This window comes from Trichosurus vulpecula, chromosome 2 (genome assembly GCF_011100635.1).
Source record: "Trichosurus vulpecula isolate mTriVul1 chromosome 2, mTriVul1.pri, whole genome shotgun sequence".
NCBI classification, from domain to species: Eukaryota; Metazoa; Chordata; class Mammalia; order Diprotodontia; family Phalangeridae; genus Trichosurus; species Trichosurus vulpecula.
Genome location: NC_050574.1, coordinates 290872773 through 290895673, shown reverse-complemented (window position 1 = coordinate 290895673; position 22901 = coordinate 290872773). Strand labels below are relative to the sequence as shown.

The window sequence follows — 22901 nt, the reverse complement described above, 5'->3', positions numbered from 1 at the left end:
GTAACAGGAACATGGCCACCAAACGCAACCAAAAAAACCATCACAGATACATTCAGTGACTTCAGAGAATGAGAAGAGCAATGTAGCATAGGAGGGTAATCTGAACCCAGAATGCTTTGCCATGATGATAAAACTGGTTAGAAGTAAATAAGAACACAAGTAATGTGGAAAAACAGTCTCAACAATTTAAAACAACTTAAAAAATTGATATGGTATAAGGTATTTTCTGGTAGTTGGATATTTAAATGGATTTGTGCAGTGACTAGTAGTTTGCAATTTTCCAGTCCAAAAGAACAGTATACTGAATGAGAGACAGGTTAATAACATGCAAAAGAAAATGAGATTTTTCCATAGATTCAGATGTCTGTTATCCATGAATTCTATATATACTACTAGTACATAGGAGTTTTAAATTTTATTTAGGATTGTCTAAGAACACTGATTTCTTTGACATTTAAAAGATTTTGTTTTTCATTTTTAAAGAAATTATTTTTAAAATGGCAATAATGTGAGAACAGATACAACACTCAAAGATATGAGGAAATCCAATTTATTAACATGAAACAAGCAGAAAAACCTGTGCCATCCACATTGATGGGGGCAGGGGAGGGGGAAGAAGTGCTAAAAGTTGAATGCTATTAACAGAAAAACCTGAGAAATACACATTTAATTGCAATGACTGTTGAGTGAGTTTTTTCTTTTTAAATTCCGAATGAATGTGTCTGCCACGGCATCTTCATTTGTTACCAGTCTGTTTATAGACCTGTGTTACTAAATATAACATGAACTGGGTTAATGCAAGAAAAGATACATTGATACCTGGTATTAATATTTTTTCGTCTGGACCTGGTTGAGATCCTGTGACATAAACCTCATTTTGAAGTAATGAAAATATTTAAGAGCTCTACCACCAAGGCTCTATGTAATTCCATCTAACAACATAATTACAGTTCTTGGTTATAATACAGGAAATCTTTGATTCATTCCCAGCATGAAAATTCCCAATTTAATCACTGTATTATTTTAGTTTGGGGAGGATAATTCAGACTGGATAACCTTCCTATGTCTTTTCAGATTTGGAGAACCGTTTTTCTCAGTCATCAATTTCCACTCACTATGGATTTCTTACACTGTAGCCACTCTATTTCTCTGAGGACTTACTCTGGACTACTGTTGTTGTTGGAGAACTGCATTGTTTGGGTTGGCGACCCTCCTTGTACTTTGGTCCAGACCTCCATTTTTTTCTTTAGTTGATAGCTCCATTTTGCAAGTGCCCTTGAGAAAGAACAATTTCTAAAAACTCGCCTGCAGAGATCTTTAGTCTGAAGCATTTGATATCAGATCTATTTAAACTCTTGGATTTCTGCCTCAAAAACCTTAACCTCAATATGCTTTAGAAGGCTAAATACATCACTCTGGAAAAAGATGTCACTCTATCATTCAAGATAAGTTGTAAATGACAGGAAGACTACGGGCTTCTAAACATCTTGCATGTAGATGCTTGTGGATGTCATTTAATCTTGTAAAACTTTTTGAATGGTCAACATTTTTGAAACCTGGCATGAAGGGAGATGCTCTTGGCTCATTTCATCTCAATCTGTTCCACTTCCTAAATTCATATGTCTTTCCCTTATGATTAATGTTTTAGTTTACAGCCACAGAGCAAGAGACTATTCAGGTGGGTTCTATAGCTACCAAACTCTAACCTGCTACCATGCTATGATACAGGAAATAAAGCATGCTGGGCTCTGATTATAGTCTCTCATGTTGCTGAAATAGCAACTACGCCAAATCCTACATTAACCTTGAAGTTATCCAACTAGAGGTAGAATTCTGCCAACAGCTCGTACAGAAAAAAGGAAAGGAGGCCCAAAGAAACACAACCTACTTTATCAAATAACACGAAGCTAATCCAGTGAATGCGTTATGTATAGAAATATTATCCTGTGCCACCTTTCTATCACTATCTTGCAGAATGCAAAGAATGACAATAAAAACTGAGAAATCTTTAGGCTAGTTTGGTACATAATCAAATAGACATATGGTTTTTCAGAAGGTCCCCACTGTTCATTGAATCCTTTTAAGTTGTTCTTTAGGTAGCTCTGACTTCTTAGCTGGTCCTCATGATTCTTGTTGGGCCTCTGGCTTAATTTCACTTTAAACTAATTAAACATGATGAAAAATTTACCTATTTGATGCTGAAGAATATTTCAATGATGGTAATTTTGCTTTTAGACATTTCAGAAACCAATCAAATGAAGTCTTTAAAGTATGTTCCTTTTTAAATGGAAAGTCAATTTTGAAATAACTTTATTAATCTGAAATAGTTATTTGCTTAGAAACACCAAGTTGTCCATAAATATAGTATTTACATTAGCTTATTTTCAAATGTGTATTTATTGTTGATAAAGCAAGGTAACCAAAATGCATAATGTAAGAAACCAAGTTGGAGACATTTTGGAAATAAGGGTCTCTTCCTGCATACTCAGCATAATTTCAGTGAATGACCCAGGATTTTCAAATAAGTATGATATCAGCCAAGAGGTATTTTTTGACTACAAGTTTTTCGATAGCCAGAACGCTCCAAAGCCAACACGAATCCTAGCACCAGCTCAAAAGGAACAAAGTAGATTTTTTTAAAAAAAAATCCGTGTGATATAGTAATTAAGATCCAATTTTTTTTTTAAAAAAAAAGGTAGGTTAAAAAAACCTCACTAAACACGGATGCAATTCTGAATGAAACCAAGATCATGGGAATTTAGCACTGCATGACAGTGACATTTCTGCATCAGATCCAGTGTCTTACAGCAAAATCCTTCCTTTGAGTGTGCCTTGACACAATGGTTGTGAACCTTCTGTAACACTGATGTAGCTCATGCCATGGGGACAGAGAAAATCTTGAAAATTCTTGATTGACCTTTTCTAAGTTTTAAAAAGAGTAAAAATGAAAAATTTTTAAAAATTCCATAAGGTGCCATTCTTTTATATTTGATCCATTTATGCTCTAGCTAAATATGTTTGCATTCTACTTCTTTATGAAGAATCTTGTGATGTCGGATCCATGCTTTGAAGCTAAAGATTTCCTTTTCTCCTGGCTTCTTTCTTTGGCTTGTTTAGCAGTTTTCTAAAAGTTAAAAAAAAAAGATACATATATGTATATCAGAGCATGCCCTGCACAGGTTCAAAAACCACTGGGAAGTCTGTCTGTCAGTCTGCAAAAATGCATTGTTGCTGTTTGCACTCTCCAGCACCTTTCCTACTTTTCCTACAGAAGGAGCTAAAAGAGAAAAACCTAGAGCAAATACATTGAACATGGTGTGTGTGTGTGTGTGTGTGTGTGTGTGTGTGTGTGTGTGTGTGTGTGACAGACAGACACAAAGACTATGTGGCAGGCCACTTATCTTAGGAAAAAACTCAGTTTTTGAGTGTTCCCCTCTAAGTGGAGAAAAGAGGGCCATGGCTGTCTCCAGATAATTCAGTAATATATTATTGTCATTGTAGGAGCAGCCTGAATTAACACTCAGGGCACGGTGGTGGCTGCCCTTGTTGCATCCTCAGAAGTATGGAATCTCTATCAGAGTGCAGGAGGAAGGATTTTCCTATTTTCTGGGCCTACTACATAAAGTGACCTGTAGTGGCAACAAATTATCAAGCCCACGGAGACAGGAAGAATTTAGGATACTGTCAAAGAACTGCAGAATGTCAATGCTGGAAGGACCCTTCTGAGATTATCTAGTATCTTGCATCACCTTAATAGATGCTTGTTGATTGCTGGATTGCTTTTATATACCAGGGCTTTATAGCTGATGATTTTATGTACAACCGGTTAGTGGCATAACTAGAACAGGAAACCAGATTTCCCAGTGCTTAGTCCAATCCAATAGTTGTTTCTGTTAAATTGTGTTCAACTCATTATTCAAAATTTCTCATGAAAACTCAACAAAAGGGTAGCAATGGAAAGGAGAAGCAGCATTTTCTTCAAGCCCACAATTGCATATACTTTCAAATTTCTTTTGCCAGATAGGTTCATGGTTGATGGTATATTCTCATACTAGAAACCTAAACAGCTGATTTAAAACCACAGTAACTACAGAGAAAAGACTGTGGTCCTAACATTAGATAAAAGGTAAAATACAACCAGTATGCTACTCCAAAAGGCAGTTCAAAAACAAACAAATAAAAACCTCTGACCAAATGTATTTTATCACTAGATGCTTTTATGCAGCCTATCCTTCAACCCAAGTATTCTGAATCCAAGTCCAGGGTGCTTTGTGTTATATCCAACGACATTTCTGATGGCAGGATGGATGGTTTAGGACTCTTAGAAAGACATGGTCAAAAATCTTACATCATCCTGCCTTATTTTGTTCACTGAACTTAACATCTAAAACTCTCTTTCTTTAAGGGAGACTACAGCTTATGAAGGGATCCTTTTTATTCCAAACAGCAGCACACACACACCCACAAAGCCCTGATCCTAGGCTGAGGCCAACAGCCCCTTTACAGTAATGTACCTGTCTCCTCCTGTCTTCTCCACAAGAATGCAACTTAAATCACCTTCTCTTCCACCTCCCCTCTAATTTTTAGTTTCTTATCAATGGATTCGTTTCCTACTGCTTTTGAACACGTCCAAGTCTTCTCCAGCTTTAAAAACAAAAACGCCTTCACTAGACCCTACTATTCCCTCAACTCCTGTCCTATGTCTCTCTTCCCTTTCTCAGTAAAACTCCTCGAAAAAACTATCCATATCTACTGCTTCTCCTTCTTTGACATCTGGCTTCTGATGGCATCGTTCCACTGAAACCACTCTCTCCAAAGTTACCAATGATCTCTTAATTGCAAAATATGAGTCCTTTTTCAGTCCTCATCCTTTATTTTATTTTATTTTTTTGGAGGGGGGAAGGCAAGGCAATTGGGGTTAAGTGACTTGCACAAGGTCACACAGCTAGTAAGCGTGTTTAAGTGTCTGAGAGCAGATTTGAACTCAGGTCCTCCTGACTATATGGCTGGTGCTCTACTCACTGCGCCACCTAGCTGCCCCAATCCTCATCCTCCTTGACCTATGTTCTGCTGTGACACTGCTGATACCCTCTCACCTCCTAGATGGTCTCTCCTCTCAGGGTTTTTGTGATACTGCTCTATTTTAGTTTGCTTTCTACTTATCTGACTGGTGTTTCTCAAGTGCCTTTCCTGGCTCTTTCTCCACATCATGACTCCTCCCCCAAGATTCTGTCCTCAGCCCACTTTTCTCCATTCATGCTTTTGTCTATTACCCCATCAGATCTCATGATTTTAACAGTCATTTTTATATAAGTGACTCTCAGTTCTCTATATTCTTCTCCAATTTTCCCCAAGCTTCAGTCCCACATTATTAATTGTCCATTGACCTTTTCAAACTGGATATCTCAGAGATATGGTTAATATGGTTAAAGCTGAACTCGTATCTGCCCCTGCCCTCAACCCCCAATTCATTCCTATTTATGTCGAAGGCACCAACATTCTTTCAGTCTCCCAGGTTTAATCTTGGAATTATTCTAGACTCCTCACTCTTTCTCACTTTACAGAACCAATCAGCTGCCAAATTATACCAATTCTACCTTTACCTGTTACCTTCTAATTCTCACATTCAACTCCTTCTTTCTACTCACACAGACACCAGCTTGGTCCAGGACTTCATCATGTCTCACCTAGATTGTTGCAACAGTCTCCTAATGGACTGCCCTGCCTCAAGTTTCTCATCACTACAGTTCATTCTACATATTGTTGCCCAAAGCAAAGCTGACCATGTGATAAGCTGACCATGTGACTCTCCTATTCAACCAACTCCAGTGCTTCCTCTTACCTTTCAGATAAAAATCAATTCCTCCATTTAGCTTTTAAAGCCCTTCATAATCTGACCCCAACCTATATTTTCAGCCTCACTGGACATTACTCTGCCTCTACAATGCAACCAAATGAGGCTTCTCTCTATTCTTCACTATGATGTTCCATTCCTGTCTCTGTGTCCACATTGGCCATCCACCATTCCTGGAATGCAGTCCCTCTCTTCATTGTAACATCCTTCTCAAGTACCATTTTCTTCAGGAAATCTTTCCTGATCCTCCACATGGCTAGTGCCCTCTCTCCCAAACTACCTTGTATTTAATTACTTTGTAAATATGTGTATTAGTCATCTTTATGTTTATGCTGTATATACTTTTATTTACTTGTATTCTCCATTAGAAGGTAAGTTCCTTGTGAATAGGGATTATTTTGTTCTTTATAGTTGTATCCCCAGCACCTAGTACAGGGCTGGGACAGAAATGCTTAATAAGCACTCTGATTGATTGAATTTCTGTGGCATTCTCTTCCCTCAGCTACAAATTTGGACCTTGGATGACCTCAAAGATTTGTTGAAAGTAGCAAACAAGTTAATGTGTATGAAATACTATGGCAAGTATAAACCATGTGTTCTGTGCTAATGGATAAACCATACCACTTCCTTTTTTTCCTTTAACTTTACATTCTAACTGACTTTAAGAACCATCAGTTTAACTTGATTTATACTATAGTTGGTAAAATATACTTTGTGCATATTGGCCCTTAATAAAACTTAAATAATAATGAAAATGACAAGATTCCTAGGCTTTTCCTTGGTCTCAGATGTAAGCAGATATCTCATTCTTATCACTTCTAACTTAAGAGACTTGGTTTTTCCGGTAATGCCAGATCTGTGAGGCACGTGCATTTTCCCACAGGTGATAATGACACCTGAGTATTGTTCTTGGTCAAATCTATTAAGGCTTTAGGTCCAGGGAATGCTATCTAGTGCAGAAAACTACAGATGTTTACAAAAGCCCTGTAATTCCTCCCAATATCCCAAGCTAATGCAGCTACTCTGAGTTCAGAGAAGTACAAATATATAACTTTGCTGTTTCTTAGAACCATCAGCTTTCTCAACTTACTAGGAGTCTTAGACATCACTGTCTAATGCTGAATGCTGACATGGTGGCTCTAAACAAGTCTGAGATCTCTGTGGAATCACCCATTCAGGATTGACGAACCCAGCTACATATTGTGCCAGCCTCTTTCTTTTCCTCTTCTGTTTGTCCTACTTCTTGCAGAGTCTGTTGTATTTGTGGGAGATGGAATGCCTTTAGAGATCTGCTTGTTTGTTATCTCTTAGTGCACAACTGAGGCTGAACCTATGGTCACATGTTAGTTCGTCCTCAGACCTGTTGTGGGTAATCTGACTCTACTGAGAACCCACCTGTATCTTGATTAAAAAGAACTACTGAGAAGAGTAGCAGAAATCATCACAAGGGCCAGGAACAAAACCTTGTTCCTAAAATATGTGAAAAGGTTGTGCTTTCCTCGGAGGGAGGGCAAGAGCATGGCAGTGCCCAGAGCACTGGACTAGGGAAGCAGTGACTGGAGCTCTGGTCTTGTGTCTCTCACTAGGTCATTACTCCATCTATCTGGGTTTCAGCTTCTTCACCTTTCAAATGAAGGGTCTGGACCAGAAGATCTATCTCAAAGCTTGCTTTACTGCTACATGCTTTGGTCTATCTGTTACTGAGAATGAGCACCAGCTCTTAAAGGCCAGCAGGTGTGGCTTACTTTATTAGGTGATGGACTCAAACAGTAACATTTCTCAGCTAGACTAAATCAGTCACCTTGAATACAGATTCTTTCTCATAAGTTTGCAAAAATATATTCCAAATGATATTTTGACTTTCTGGGGAAGAGAGGTAAAGACGTGTGTAAACCTGGACTCACCTCCTTATGACAAACTGTACATAGAGTCTGAAGGTTTTCCAGAGAGCACTGCCCTCCTCCACTGTAGACTGGTCGGATGTGATCCACCTGCCAGAACTGCCCTTCTACGGGGTTTATCATCATCTCATTTAACTGCAATAAAAACATAACACATCAGCACTTTTCAGCCATACACCATACACTAGAGTAATTGTTGGCTTGGCATTGTGCAATCATGTTTATACAGCAAAATCCTAGGGAAAATACATTACTGTGGCTTTTTATAGCTTTTATTGTGCAGAGGAAAAAAAAACTCAGGGTTAGCAATTTGGTTTATTCCTCGTAGGCAATAAGAAATCTGTTGTTGAAAGAAGGATTTTTTTTTTCACCTAACTCATTTTGATAGAATTTACAAGGAAGTATAAAGTATCAGACTCCCGACAGACTGGAAAAATCACTTGCAACTGCACCTTTGAGTTAGTTTACATACTTATTGAAGCAAAATTCTTAGAAAAGAAAGGAACAGATTGGAAATTAAATGCTTTTGCATATAACTGACCCAAGCAGTTTTTAATTGCTGACCTAAATGCCTTGGCTATTTTATCAATGACAGTTTAAATATTAATAGTTTTTAACAGAAGTAAAAGTGGCCTCAATTCTAGCCATCTGTAAGATAAATTCAGAGGCATACTATTCACTGGGAAACCAAGGAAGGTCGACTTACAAAGGTATATGGGTTAGAACCTCATTTTTAATACAAATTTCTTTAGCATCCTTGTTTGAAATATACTGAGTTTCCCATTTAAAATAACCTCCATTTAGGCCATCACATATATGCACACTTTATATTTAACCAACAATGACCTACATTGAAATAGTATGCAATATTACTATCTTGCCTGGGGTAGCAAATCTAAATCAGAGCACAGCAGTGGTGATGTTTAAGTAAGATGACTATTAAAGGTAGTTTTTATTTTCCTCTTCCTCAGCCAGGAAGAAACTAAAATTAGAAAACTAAAATCTGCTATTTCGGCAGCCATGACATTCTTTGGCATAGTTCTGAAGGACTCATGAGAAACTACATTACAGGTGCTGAATTGGGCAATGGCCTGATCAGTAACAGTTGGACCTAAGGAGCCCAGGTGGCACGCTTGAGTTGAATCAGTCAGAGACATTCAGCTGTAGTGCTACAGTCTTCCACTATTTTCTACACTAACATTTTCAAATTCTGTAAGATCACACATACACACACACACACACACACTCTTCACATGTTCACATGGGCCAATCTCCTGTGAGTATGTGCTGGCACTATCAGAAGCAAACATAAAGGACGACATTATGGCTCTCAGAAAAATGGCTTTTCTTCCTTTTAAAAAAAAATCTGTCTGGCCTTTAACTAATTCACATTTCTTTGTTGTGAGCTGTATCCAATTAGACAGAGCCTTCTGATCTCAAGGCATTCCCTTACTGCTCACTGATATGCTCCCACTAAGGCACATTTCTTCATAATGGTCATAGAGCTAGAGAATCTGAACCTTAGAGCTGGAAGGGATGACCTCAGTCCCTACTATTTAGTCCAACTCTGCCTTGAAGCAAGGATACCCTCTAAAGCATCATTGACAAGGGGTGTACCCACTTTGCTTAAAGAAGTCAAGGGATAATAAGGAATGCTCCAACTCCAGGGGTGTTTCATTCTGTTTTCTGATAGATCTAATGAAGTCATCCCTCCCCCACCTTAAGCTGGAATGTGACTCCCTTTCATTCTTGCCCACTCGGCTTCATTGTCTTTTCTGGAGCCAATCATAACAAATCTAAGTCACCTTTCAAGACAGCTTTTCCAAGACTCTGGGACTGCCTGGTGAGGGCAGAAATGAGAAGGAGGAAGAGGCTAGGAAGGCAAAAAGGAAAGATGGCACTGGTAGGAAGGCTGGGGGAAATTCTATCAAAATATAGTATTTGATTTTTCGGCTGTCTTTTCACACTTCTGACTGACACTGCCATCCACTAAAGCTACCAGGTCTTTTTAAACTTAGTTACTCCCAAGCTGTACTCTACTTGTACAAGCTGATGTTCTGGGCCCAAATACAAGAAGGGTTGAGATTTTTCTTTTTTTGCCCCTTCTCTTGTTATCTAATGTTTTAGCCATAACTCCCAGCTTTGTGTCATCTAAACTTTGAGAAGAATGCCACTTACGATTTCCTCTAAATAAACTACTAAATGACAATGGCCAGCAAACGCTAGCATTTTGCAGTAAGCAAAACGCTTTACAAAGGTCTCATTTTATCCTCACAACAACCCTGTAAGTGGGTACTATTATTATCACCATCTTATAGATGAGGAAACTGAGGTAGACTTGCCTGGAGTCTGAAGCTGGATTTGAACTTAGATCTTCCCGACCCCAGGTCCAGTGCTGTATCCACTGTGTCACCTGGATGCCTCTGGAACCTACTTCTCCTTAGTGCCATTATTTTATCAGAAACTTTTAACCTAGATTCTGTCAGCTGTAAAATATTTTTATTTATATGGTATAATTTTTGTACTTTTTGATGTTATTTTACAACTATTTTTATGTTATTTTTCTTTGGTGTATCTCCCATGGTAAACCTGGCATGACCCTCCCCCACCCCAATTAAGTCATGTCTTTCAGAGACCCATAAGGCCAAAAATTCACATAAAAATTTCAGCTGAGATATTTTACCAGATCTCAGGGTCCATTTTATTTTAATCTATCTGTTGAAAAATACTTATCAACTAATCCAATTACAACTCAATTTATTAGGTAAATGAGAATTATTCTTTTTTTTAAACCTGAAAAAAATTACTACCATTTTAGTCAGCAACAAGTGGTTCATGAAAGGGTAATCACTGTCTAGCCACACACATAGACACACACAATAAAGTATAAAATTTTGTTCTAGACTGCAAATTTTATATAAGTTATTTGGCCTTAGAAATCTGGCCAGAAATCTAATTGAACTATGATGATAATGTGTCAAAAATAAGACCCTTCAGGATCATAAATGTTTCAGTTTTATTACATTTTAAAACAGAACAGAAACCTAGCCATGTTCTCAGTATAATGCTTTGTACTTTGAGCTTTCATAGGTTTTTTTTGCTCCTACATCTTTGTATTTCAAAATGCTGTCAATGAGAACTATGCTGCTTCCCCACCCCAACCCCCATGCACCACAGGAGTATGATATTTTTATGTTTTACCTGTTCTATGGAGAGTTTTGAGATCCAAGTGGTTTGCAGAAGATTCTTCCGCTGATTTTTAGGAGCATCTCTGAGAGAAAGGAAGAGTTCCTGGGCATTCAGATTGCAGAGCTGACATATACCATGCTCAATTTCAAATACTTTAGCACGTAGGTAGCTGTTATTTGATCGAATCCAAAATTCCTCCTGACATTTCTGAGAACAAAACCGTGAATCCCAAGCACTCATTTTGTACTGCTGGCCAGATTGACAAGTAGGCTGTTGACAGTGGAGACAAAGTGGGTTTCCTTCAATATCCACAGCCTGCAAAAATCCCTTAGATGTAGAAGGTTGTGTGGTGAGATCATCTTGCACTGGGCTAGAATGAAGAAATCAGAGAAACTTTTAGAAATTTCTTTCAACTGAACAAATACTATAAGCTAGAACTCTCATCTTCCCTGTAAAGTAATATTGGCTGGCTCCTTATACCAAAGAGATGACTGGACCCTGGGTGCCCTAAGGCTTTGCCAGCTAAGAAAAGTTCTGTCAAGCCCTAACAACCTGTAAAAGCTGGCAATGGACTCTGGCTGTCCTTCAAGGTTGGGCCCACAGAAGTCTGGACAGGCTCATCAAGGAGGTGAGTCATGTGATGCATTGGGTGGGGAGGGGTGCATAGCAATAGTCTAGTAAGTTGTGGAAGGGTTGGAATTTATATTGCTCTGACTATGTTAATTCTCTCCCCAAGAAACTTCAATGATTCCCTACTGCCTTTAGGATAAAATACAAATACCTCTGTTTGGCCTGCCAGGCCCTTCTCCAGTTGGCTACAGCCTCTCTCGGCAAACTTAGCATACATTTCTCCCTCACGCACTTGACATTCCAGCCAAATTACTCTACTTGCTGATACCAGTACCAAACGTTCTGTCTCCTGCTTTCATGCCTTTCCATAGGCTGTCCCTGTGTATGGAATGCTTCTTTCTCCTTCATCTGTCCCCTGGAACCCCTAATACTCCCTTCAAAAGTCAGCTCCAGTGCATGGAACATAGTAAACACTATATAAATGCTAACAATAACAACGTTATTATTGTTATACCTGTTCTATATTATTATTTCACCTGAATGAATAAACCTAGATTAAATTCAATATTCTTGGGCACAGTCAGTGAACTAGCATTTATTAAGTACCTATAATTTGCCAGGAACTGTGCTAGTTAACCTGCGGGACAATCTATAGCCATTCCTTCATCATCCCGTACCAAGGAAGGTAAAGCAGTGCAAAATAATAATGTTCAAAATTTCATTTTTAGCTTTAGAAGTTGCTTCTATTTACATTTGAATTATTAAGTGTTTTGGGTATTCTGGGAGTTAAGACATTTTGAACCAAATAACAAAAAGGATTAAGACAGAAGAAAATTTTCAGTTTCTGCTTCTGGCCCCTGTTTTCCTTTTCCATATAGAAAAAGACTCTCTCCTTTTAGACTGATGCATAACACTAGGCAAGATTAAAGCTAACCTCTCAAATTCTCCCTAAATTTTCTGGTTCACACTCCACACTTGTCAAACTGGAAAAAAATAACTGCATGGATTTTGGAGAAATTATACTCATACATTAATGGTAGAACTGCAAATGGGTAGAATCTTTCTGGAGGACTCTCAGGCAATAGAAATAATAAGTCACAAAGATAAACCCTTGAACCTTACAATTGTGTGTAATTACAATGAACTGGAAACAAACTAAATATTCTACAATCTGTGAAATGGTTGAGTAAACTTTTGCATATCAATGTAACAAAATGCTACAACCCTATAATAAATAATAAATATGATGAATGAAAAGAAATTTAGAGACCATATTTTCTGCTTCAAACCTTCCAAAGACAGGATTTGGTTTCTTTTTTTTTCTTTTTTTGGTTTAAAAACCTTTCTTTTTCAGCTCTTAAAAGACACAAAGTTCCTCTTCACATCAATAAAGCAATTAAGGAAGATGGCAATATTAATAAAATTTAAAAGTAAGATGTGCCAATGACTATCAGTCTATTTGTAAATGACTTAGAGTTGATTGTACTCAAGTTAGAAACTGAACACATTTACTCATCTGCTCAGTATATTAGAATAAAAGAAAAAAATATATTTTCTGATTACATTTTAAATTACTGAATAGGGGATAACAACATCCACCTAAGCTCCTCACACAGGGCATAAGGCTCAAATGAGCTAACATATATAAAATTACTTTGAAAAACTCCACAGAAATGGTAAGGTATGATGATGATGATGATGATGATGGTGATGCATCTTATTAGCATTAACAACCTACTTTATAGCAGTTTCCCATGTTTCTACGGCAGAAGAATTTTGGTTTTTAGAGAAAAACCTGTATTCCTTTGTGATCACACGGATGCTGCCCCCATCATTCTGCACTTTGTTCACAGTAGCTGCTGCAACATCTTCTTTAGTTATGTATCTAGAACAATGGAAAGTTACTTAATTTTTTTTCTCTTTTATAATATCACAGTTTAAAACAAATAGGCACTTCTTGCTATCATGTTTAGATTATCCTTGCAATATCAGTGATAGATAAATGTAAGGCAGAATATTACTAGGTCTAAAATATGAAACTGGAATTTACTTTGTTAGCAGATCTCATTAGGGAGGTTCATATATAGATATATGTATGTGCATGGTATATGTATGTGTACGTGTGTATGTGTGTATACACACATCTTTTCCTTCCAAACTGTCCTTTGCATGATTTCACACCTAATATATCCAAACACCATTTATACCTACTTGACAAATGTTCATTTACAAAAAACAAAAAAGGGGAGAGGAATCACTAAGAAATGTACCATTTAACTTTATTGAGAAGAGAAGCCACCACTCTCGGGTGTCCAATTTTCTGTGCTGTACATAAATCCTCTAGCTTCAGTTCCCCTGCCTCCTTCTTGACCTTCCTTTTTAAGCTTTGCCAAATTTATGTAATCAAATGTAATGGGGGTATCAATCTGTTAGGATACACTAGTTAGTTCCTTTTTTAGTTTACTGACTTAAATCCTGTCTTCTGAAAACCTGAAGGTCATTTCCATAATTACTAGCACATATACGGCTCACTGTACCTTCCATTAAAATACAACCACCCTTGAAGTAGGATTCAGAAACTTATTACCCAGCACTTTTGATACCACACAACAGTTTAGAGACCGGAAATGAAGAAGAATGTTATTCTCAATTAAAGCAACGGGAATTTAAGTAGGTAGAATGCAATTACCCAATTAATTCCTTTTAATTAGCATGCCCTAGTTTCTCTGGGTAGTTTACAACTCAGATTTCTTCCTTTCAGAAAATTAGTCCAAACTTATACATTTTTATGTAATTTGGACTATTACCATATCTTATGAGTCCAACAAGTTGGTAATAATCTTATAAAATCATATCATAGTGGGTCTCTCTAGGGTTCCCTAAATTCAACTCTTTCTTTATCTTAATTTTTCCCCATTGATTCAGCTATTATATCACCTAGAGTAGCACTTCTCTGCCATATTTTGCCATACAAATAAATTCAAAATATCTCTTGTTGGTAATAGAAAGAATTCTTAATTTTGAAAGGAAGAAGGATGTTATTAAGCTCTGCGTCAGGTTTTATTCAACATTTATAAAGCTTGGAAACCAAATTCGATGACTTAAAAAGGTAATAAAGTATCTATTCAGAAGCTTGGGAACCAGAGTAATTTTTTTCTTTTTTCTATAAGAATTCCGTGGATAAATATCTGAAAAATCATACGAATCAGATCAAATCAGAGTATCTGAAGGTCCTCACAGAAGCTAGACAAAGCCCTAGACTCTAGGCAGTACTTCTTAAATTGTGGGTCGCAACCCCATAGTTTAAGAGCTGAAGGGGTTGTAAGCAGAAAAAATTTAAGAAGCCTTGCTCTTGAGTATAGTTATCACACGTTTGAGTCATGTGGTATCGGAAAAAATTTAGGAAAATATAGACAGGAAAACATTTAAGCCTTCAGAAATGATACAGGGCAAAGCTAAGAAAAAGAAAATAGAAATAATTAAGATTTTAGAGCAATATTTGAGAAAGAAAAATATACAACATTGAAAATGCTGAATCTAAATTATTAAAGGTTATATCAACTATTGCCATGTGATTAGAGGACAGAATGCTGGATACGGACCCAGAAAGAGCTGGGTTTAAATCGCATTTTCTAGTGACATGATGATGAACAAGTCATGTATCCCCTCTGAGCCTTAGGCAACTCTCCAAGACTATAAATTAAAAATTAGTTGCAAACAAAATCATAGGTTCTAAAAGTATTGACATGTAACCAACAAATTTTATATTTATAAAAGAGTCAGCAATATTTCAAAAGCAGGACACTAAGTTACTGATCTGTGCTTTTTAAACATGTTGCTAGTGGGTAGCTATAAGGCAGCTTTGGCAAAGGGGCCATTCTGGGGCTGCACCAACCCCAACCCCTGTGACATCCATCACTGCACCTCTACTCCCATGTGACTGACCAGTGCCACAAGTCACACAACTGCAGTGAATGGGTTCACGACCAGTCTATGTTGTCTGCTCTAAAATGAGCTGTCACTGTGGTAAAGAAATCCTTTTATTCCTCCCTATTTTATTCTTTAACCCACTCTCCCAAGATATTTGGGACCATAAAAGAGAATAAAAGTGATTAAGTGATATCCATAGCTGACACTTACATGGTGTTTTAAGGGACTCAAGGCACTTTATGTAGATGGTCTCATTTGATCCTCACAAGAATGGAGACAGTGAGGAAGAGCGGGTAGAATGCTAGACTTGGAGTCAGGGAACATTTAGGTTCAAATCCTAACTCTGACATTTATTAGTTATGTTATCGTGGATAAGTAACTTAACCTTTCTTAGACTGTTTTCTCATCTGTAAAATGAAGACAGCAATACACGTAGTCTCTAATTCACAGGGTTGTTTTGGGGAAAGCACTATAGAAATGTGGGTTGTTATTATCATCAACCTTTGGACATAGGTAGTGTTACATGAATGGCTCTCACCGTGACCAGAACCAGGCAGGTTGCCCTCTGGTCTTTTGTTTCTGAGAAAATTTATAAAATATCCAATTATATAATTATAAAACAAGCTGTTGGGGCAGTTGGGTGGTACACTGGATAAAGTGCTGGGCCTGCAGACCAGAAGACTCATCTTCCTGAGTTCAAATCTGACCTCAGGCACTTAATAGCTGTGTGACCATGGGCAAGTCACTTAACCCTGTTTGCGTCAGTTCATCATCTGTAAAATGAGCTGGTGAAAGAAATGGCAAACCACTCCAGTATCTTTGTAAAGAAAAGCACAAATGGGGTCATGAAGAGTTGGACACAAAAACAAACTGTTAATGTACAATTTTCTATTATATTACTTATTGCTCCTATGGGAATGATCATAAAAAGGGATAAAGTAGGGGAAAATTTGTACCTTTTGGTACTATTTTGTTTAGTCTGTTGCTTTGTTATCTCATTGTATCAGGAGGGCCGAGTTTATAATCTCAAAGAAGATCATAAACATGTCTGAAAGGTTCGGAATCGCCGGATAGAAGAAACTCTCAAAGTAGAATGCAGAAGAATCAAAACATTTATTTAGGCTCCACAGTAACCAACCCATGAACCAGAAGCCCCATTTTGATATGTTGGTCATAATCTTCCAGGCCCAATAGGTACGCCTTGAAAGAGTAACCAGGAGGCTACAGAGAAACATGATTGCGTAAAGCAAAATCATGTTTCCTCCTTGATGGTAATAAGATTACCCACTGGACTGAAGTCTTTGTTCAGCTTCCTCCCGTAGATCAGCTCTGCTGCTGGCAGCTCCTGCCTCAGCTGTGTCTGTTTCTGAAACTGAAGCTGCAACTGAAACTGACGATGTAACGGTCGTAACTGCCTCTGTAACGGTCGTTGTAACTGCCTCTGGCTCCAACCGGAAAAGGAAAGAGAGGAAGAACTCTCCGAGCTGTCCTCTCCCCTCTTATAGGGTCTCTGACATCATCAAGCTCCGCCCAAATGACCAGGGCCGATTGGTTCCTGAGTTGGCCCCTCCCCCTAGGGTAGACCAGGTTCTGGAGCTAACACCTCCCCTCAGCCAGCCCCATGACTCCCCACACAGGAAGCCGTCTGCCTCCCGGCATGCTCCCCGGGCCTCCTGCCCCGGAAGAGCAAGCCACAGTGTCCAGAGGATCAATGAGGCAAGCTGAGCCATTCAAAGAAAACAAAAGCCATTATGGCTACACTCATCCAAAGTCAGAATAGGGCTACAAAAGATACGGCCACTTCTCCTGATGATTCTTTGCTTCATGGCTGTGAGACTATTCCATTCTCGCACAAACTTCAAAATCTGGCAGAGAATGAGACATTGAAAAGAGCAGAGGAGCAGATCATAAGCCCAATGAATATCAAGCAGTGATCCTTCTTAAGCAATTTAGCCACACGAAGTAGTGGAAAACCAATACTTTAATGTTATCTTCAAAACAGTACTTTGAATGCAATGATGATAGATTTATTTAATTAGATATATTTGAGGGGAATTTCCCATGGCCAGCTCTGTGACACAAAAGTCTCATGTCCCATAAGTTTTCTAAAGGTAAATGTATAGGCAGGCCACAGCAGGCTCAAGAAGCCTGGGAATCAGCAGGGAAAGTCACTTCCGTTCACAGGACCTTGGTTTTCTGCAGAATGGGCAAGGGGGATTACATGACCCTTAGGTCTCTTCTAGTTCTAAATGTACAATCTTGTCACCACCATCTCAATACAGGATACTTGCCCAAGTCTAATCTGGCTATTTGAACACACACTTTATAATGGTCAGGTCAGAAATGGTCAAAGCAGGTGTTGTAATGATGGTAGAGCTAATATTTAACAGTGTTACATTTACCAGTGAGTTAGAATTTAATGGCTTTGTTGCACGTAGATCAAATTATTCTACAAATAAAAAGCCATCAAACAGATAAGAGGGAAAAGAGTGTTGGGGGTACCACCCATATTTTAGTCAACAACTGCCTGGACAACACTGGCTATTTGCTAAAAATTTGAGAGGCAGGGATTGAAGCCATCAGAAGATATCACAACTATTTTCTCTTTTAAGACAGATGTGTAGCCTCTGTCAACTATGTATTCTAGGGGGCAACATGCCATTTTATTCAAAGGGTAAAAAAAAACATATTGTCCCCATACAGACTATCATTATGCTTGATACTTTATAACTTACAAAGCACTGTCCTACATGCTGGGATCAGTTACCAAGGCAAGCTAACCTCTCTTTGCAAGAAAGATGAATGCAGCCGCAGATCAGACTGAAGGCCTTTCTGGGCTGCACCTGGCCTGAAGCTGCACTTAGATGATCCTTACAATTAATTGAGAGTCACCCAACATGAAATTTCTCCCAGTCTCACAATGTGTCACTGTTAGAGCCTAACCTTTGAGATAAAATGTGATTCTGTCAGAGACGAACACCACAGTTGCTAATCCTGTAAATGAGAAATAAAACGATGTGATGATGATTCTTTCCACAGAACACTAACTGTAGGTGTGATCATTTGCCAAAGAAACAGATTTTGTGTTTATTATTAGCACCGGTGGTAATTAATAATGTGCCTGAACTGATGAAAATGCAGCCAACAATTAGAATCTGCAAGAGTGTCACAAACTGCTCTACATTTATTAAACTCAAAAGGATCATTAAAATGATTAAACATAAAGTGTATTTAGGTGACTGTTTAGGACTATTATTCTTACCAAGGAACGGTTTTGTTTCAGTTGAAAACATGCTGGTAAATCTTCCCAGAGGTCTAATTTTATATCCAAAGGAATGAAATTGCAGTTCATTTGTTCGCCATCCTGAATAACGATTGAGAGAAAAATATTAGTCAATTTTTGTCCCTGAGCATTAGGCAACTCTGTTTTGATTTGGCATTACAATATGGCATACATTTCCAGCAGTCGCCTAAAGGATAAACTAATACAAGTCTATTTTGGAAAGGGCTCCAAAAAGAAGAAGCCATAAAAAAGGAGTGCTTCCTGAACCAAGGTGGTGAAACCAGAGTCCATATTGAACACTACATCTATACCAGCTAAATCCACACCAATGCTTATGAAAGGAATGCTACTATGGTAGTCCACGTATAATTTTACACTCTCCTCTTTGACATGAGAGGTAGCAGGGCATACATAGCTTTAAGAGAGCTGATCTTGAAGTCAGGAAGACCCAAGTTCAAATCGCTCTTCCAGCACATATTAACTGTCCAACTCAGGGCAAGTCACTCCATTTTTCAGTGCCCCAGGCAATTCCCTATGGTAGAGGAGCTTCCTCAACCAGTTGTTCCCTAGGCCAATGGAATCAGTGGACCGATACCCATCCTTCCTCGAGATTCTAGAGAAAATGTGTCAAAATAAAGGGCTTCAACAGCATAAGAATATTATCTCATTTTGGGGGGGGGGGAGGTGAAACAATTAGGGTTAAATGACTTGCCCAGGGTCACATAGCTAGTAAGTGTCAAGTATCTGAAGCTGGATTCGAACTCAGGTCCACCTGACTCCAGGGCAGTACTCTTTCCACTGTGCCACCTAGCTGCCTTATCTCATTCTTTGAATTAAATATGGAAGGAATCTTGACACTTTCAGAGGCAGACTTCCATGAGATAAAGATTTTGATAATGGAAAGTTCACTGGAGTCAGGAAAGATCCGATGTCTATGTTCAACTGGGTTAAAGTCCTAGCTTTGTAGCTTATGCATAGGATAGGGTAACCTTCGGCATATTACTGAACTCATTTCTTTTTCTATATAATAATAAAATCTGTATAAATATAATAATACCTATAGACATATAAACACCTACATAATAATAATACCTATATAAATACCTATATTTATCTCACAGAATGCTGTTAGGATGAAATGAAATCATACACATGAAAGGACTTTGTACTGAATAAAGTGCTATTTGAAAGGGAGTTATTTTTATCATCATTCAAAAGCACAACACAATGGCCGGCTCTTGATTCTCCATCTTCAAGAGGAAAGAGTGGGGGCAATAGTCTGAAGAATAAGAAAAATGGTGGTTATGAAAATTTTACCTTCATGACGGTTGTGGCTTGATAATTGGCTCACATAACAATTCTAATAACATAACAAAAAAAATCACCTTATAGAATATTTTACTGTTTACAAAGTACTTTCCTCACAGACATGGGAAGGAAAGCATTTTGGACTTTAGAGATGATTTATAGTGCATATGCAATGCAATATAGACAAATGGGAGTGGATTACCTTTGGAACACTGAAATTTCTAACCAACTAAGGAAAAATGGGATTGGTACTTAGTTCTTAATTGTCCGATGAAGAGAATTCAAGAATTTAAGTGATTAAAAATATCACACCTGGTAAGGAAGTTAGCTGGAAATCAATGGTAGCATTTTTTTTTTCATAAAGAAAGGAAAACCTACATTGAAAACTGATTGTACAAATAACAGTAAAAATCAAAACATTTTACATAGCTTAATAATTCTTCCTGGTATGGATTTGACAAAAGTTACGCTTGTGTAAGACAATCTGACATCATGGATAAAGTGCTAGAATAAGAGTCAGGGAACCTCGTGTTTGAATTTTACCTTCAGATACTTTATTACTGCTAGATGTTGGGCAACTCACTTAATTTCTCTGGTCATGAATGGCCTCATCTGAAAATGGGGGGCTGAACCCTGTGACCTCTAAAATACTTTTTAGATCTAAACCTCTGATTCTATGAATATTCAAATAATACTTTTAAGTTTTGTAAACTATTTTACATTCATTAATTTGTTTGAGTTTCACAACAAGCCTATGAAGTGGTACTTTCTTTTTCTGGCCAGATCTTAAGTTAAGAAGATCTCAGTGAGGAAACACCTTTGAAAAATGATGAACAGAAACTGTTCTGCAACTTATACTAATTGTATGGAACTATACAGCTAGGGAATTGTCTAGGGCACTGAGAAGATAAGCCCAGAGTTGTGTAACCCATGCTGGAGGAGATGTGAACTCAGAATATCCTTTTGTGGTTCTGAAACTGTACTCTACCAGTCAGAAAAAAGGGAGTTAGTAATCACCAGTCAGAAAAAAAAGGAGCTCTGTGCAGCTGATCCCAAAATCCAATGCCCTGTAAGGAACCCCATACAAAAGGGAAAATTCAGTTTATATTGGGGTGCAAATCTCCCCACCTGAGTGTACCCATCTGCCCCACTTGCTCTCAGCATCTCCACAGTGAAGCTGTTAAAAATGGCAAAAACAGGGGCAGCTAGGTGGTCCAGGGAGTAGAGCACCGGCCCTGGAGTCAGGAGGACCTGTGTACAAATCCAGCCTCAGACACTTGACCCATTTACTAGCTGTGTGACCTTGGGCAAGTCACTTAACCCCAATTGTCCTGCCTTCCCCCCTCCAAAAAACAAACAAAAATGGCAAAAATAAAATAAATAATAGTAAGGAATTGAGAAAATGCTATGTAAATTTTTAGGCCAGTCATGTAAGTGAGCACATGAAATTAGAGACAAGGATTTGAATTAATAAGATTAACTCAAAATAAATGATTTATGAAAAAAAACCAAAAAATACAATAGCAGCTCTGGCTAATTTTAAAATGCTTGATGATAATAAAATTCAGCTAGAAGAACAAAAGATCTAGAATCTTACAGAAAATACAAAAAAATGAGAAACAATGAAGAGAGAATTTGTGTACTTCAATTTATAACTGTAAACATCAAAATGTCTTGCTATTGTTAAAAACAAAAAAGAAAGGCAGATCTTTGAAACAGAGTAGATAAGGAAGAGTCTGTAATGGTAATACAATCTGAAGATCTTCCTGACCCCTTAATAGGCCTATGTGACCTGCTTTGAACCTGAGTCACATGAGCCTGGGTCACGAGGATTGTGATGCCCTCTGGCCCTAGAGAAGGGCCACTACTCTGAGGTTAGCATTTTGCTTTGGGGCTCACTCAATGGAAGAGTGTTCATGTGATATAGCCAGATGAGACTCTGGGTACCTGTTAAGGAGCCCTCCAGCTTTGAAAAACCCAGATGTTGGTGCTTTTCTCTCTGGTAACCATGTATGTATTGCTTTTCGTAAGACAGTTGGAAGCCCTGTCTGTTGGTCTTTGGTATTTGTATTTGCTCTGTTTATATAATTTCTGTTTGTATTTTCTCTGAAGTGCAGGGTTCTGATTTTTCCCCTGAACTAAGTGAATGATACATACATACATATATATATATATATGTATATATATATACATATATATATATGTATGTATGTATGTTTGATTAAAGTAGGATTGTTGACCCCTTTAAAGGTGCTTTCCTTTAGAAAAGCAGATCAAAGAACCTGTGCTAGCTGCTGGTGTTATTGGTCTTACACCCCCCCAGCAGCTACAAGTAGCATTGTTGTAACAGAGTCAGATAAAAACTGAACTCAATAACCCAGTGTTTGATAACTTCCTGGAGAACATATATTACTTGCAGAAGATGTTATTTTATAAGAATTGCTGGGGGAAATGAAAGGCAGTTTGACAGAAATTAGTTTTAGACTAACATTTTACACCATCTACCACAATAAGCACACAAAATGGATATGTGACCTGAATATTAATCATACCATATAAAAAGTTAGAAGGGAACCAGATCAAGAACCTTTCACAGCTGAGGCTATGAAGATCACTCTTAACCAAACAGGGAGCATCACAAAAAATAAAATAATTTTGATAATATGAAATTGAAAATTTTTTGCTTCAACTGGCATATGGGGGGAACCCCTTTGTATCACATTTTTAAAGAGACCTTTTTTTTTATTTTTTTTTATTTTTAGTTTACCACGCACGGTTCTACATAGTTTTGAGTTCCAGTTTTTCTCCCCTCCCTCCCCACTCCCTCCCCAAGACGGCATGAAGTCTCATATAACTGTCATGTATA

General features: G+C 37.9%; 1 protein-coding gene across 1 annotated transcript in view; it reads right to left on the bottom strand.

Annotated features, from left to right (window-relative positions):
* Nucleotides 1-534: 534 nt before the first annotated feature.
* ZRANB3 (zinc finger RANBP2-type containing 3) overlaps nt 535-22901 on the bottom strand; it is a 214946-nt gene continuing 192579 nt past the window's right edge. Inside the window, 8 exon segments of the mRNA XM_036745880.1 lie at nt 535-3124; nt 7759-7890; nt 10957-11337; nt 13279-13399; nt 16401-16438; nt 16921; nt 17206-17309; nt 18707-18808. Of these exon segments, the coding sequence (XP_036601775.1) occupies nt 3026-3124; nt 7759-7890; nt 10957-11337; nt 13279-13399; nt 16401-16438; nt 16921; nt 17206-17309; nt 18707-18808 (978 nt within the window). The 3' untranslated portion in view covers nt 535-3025.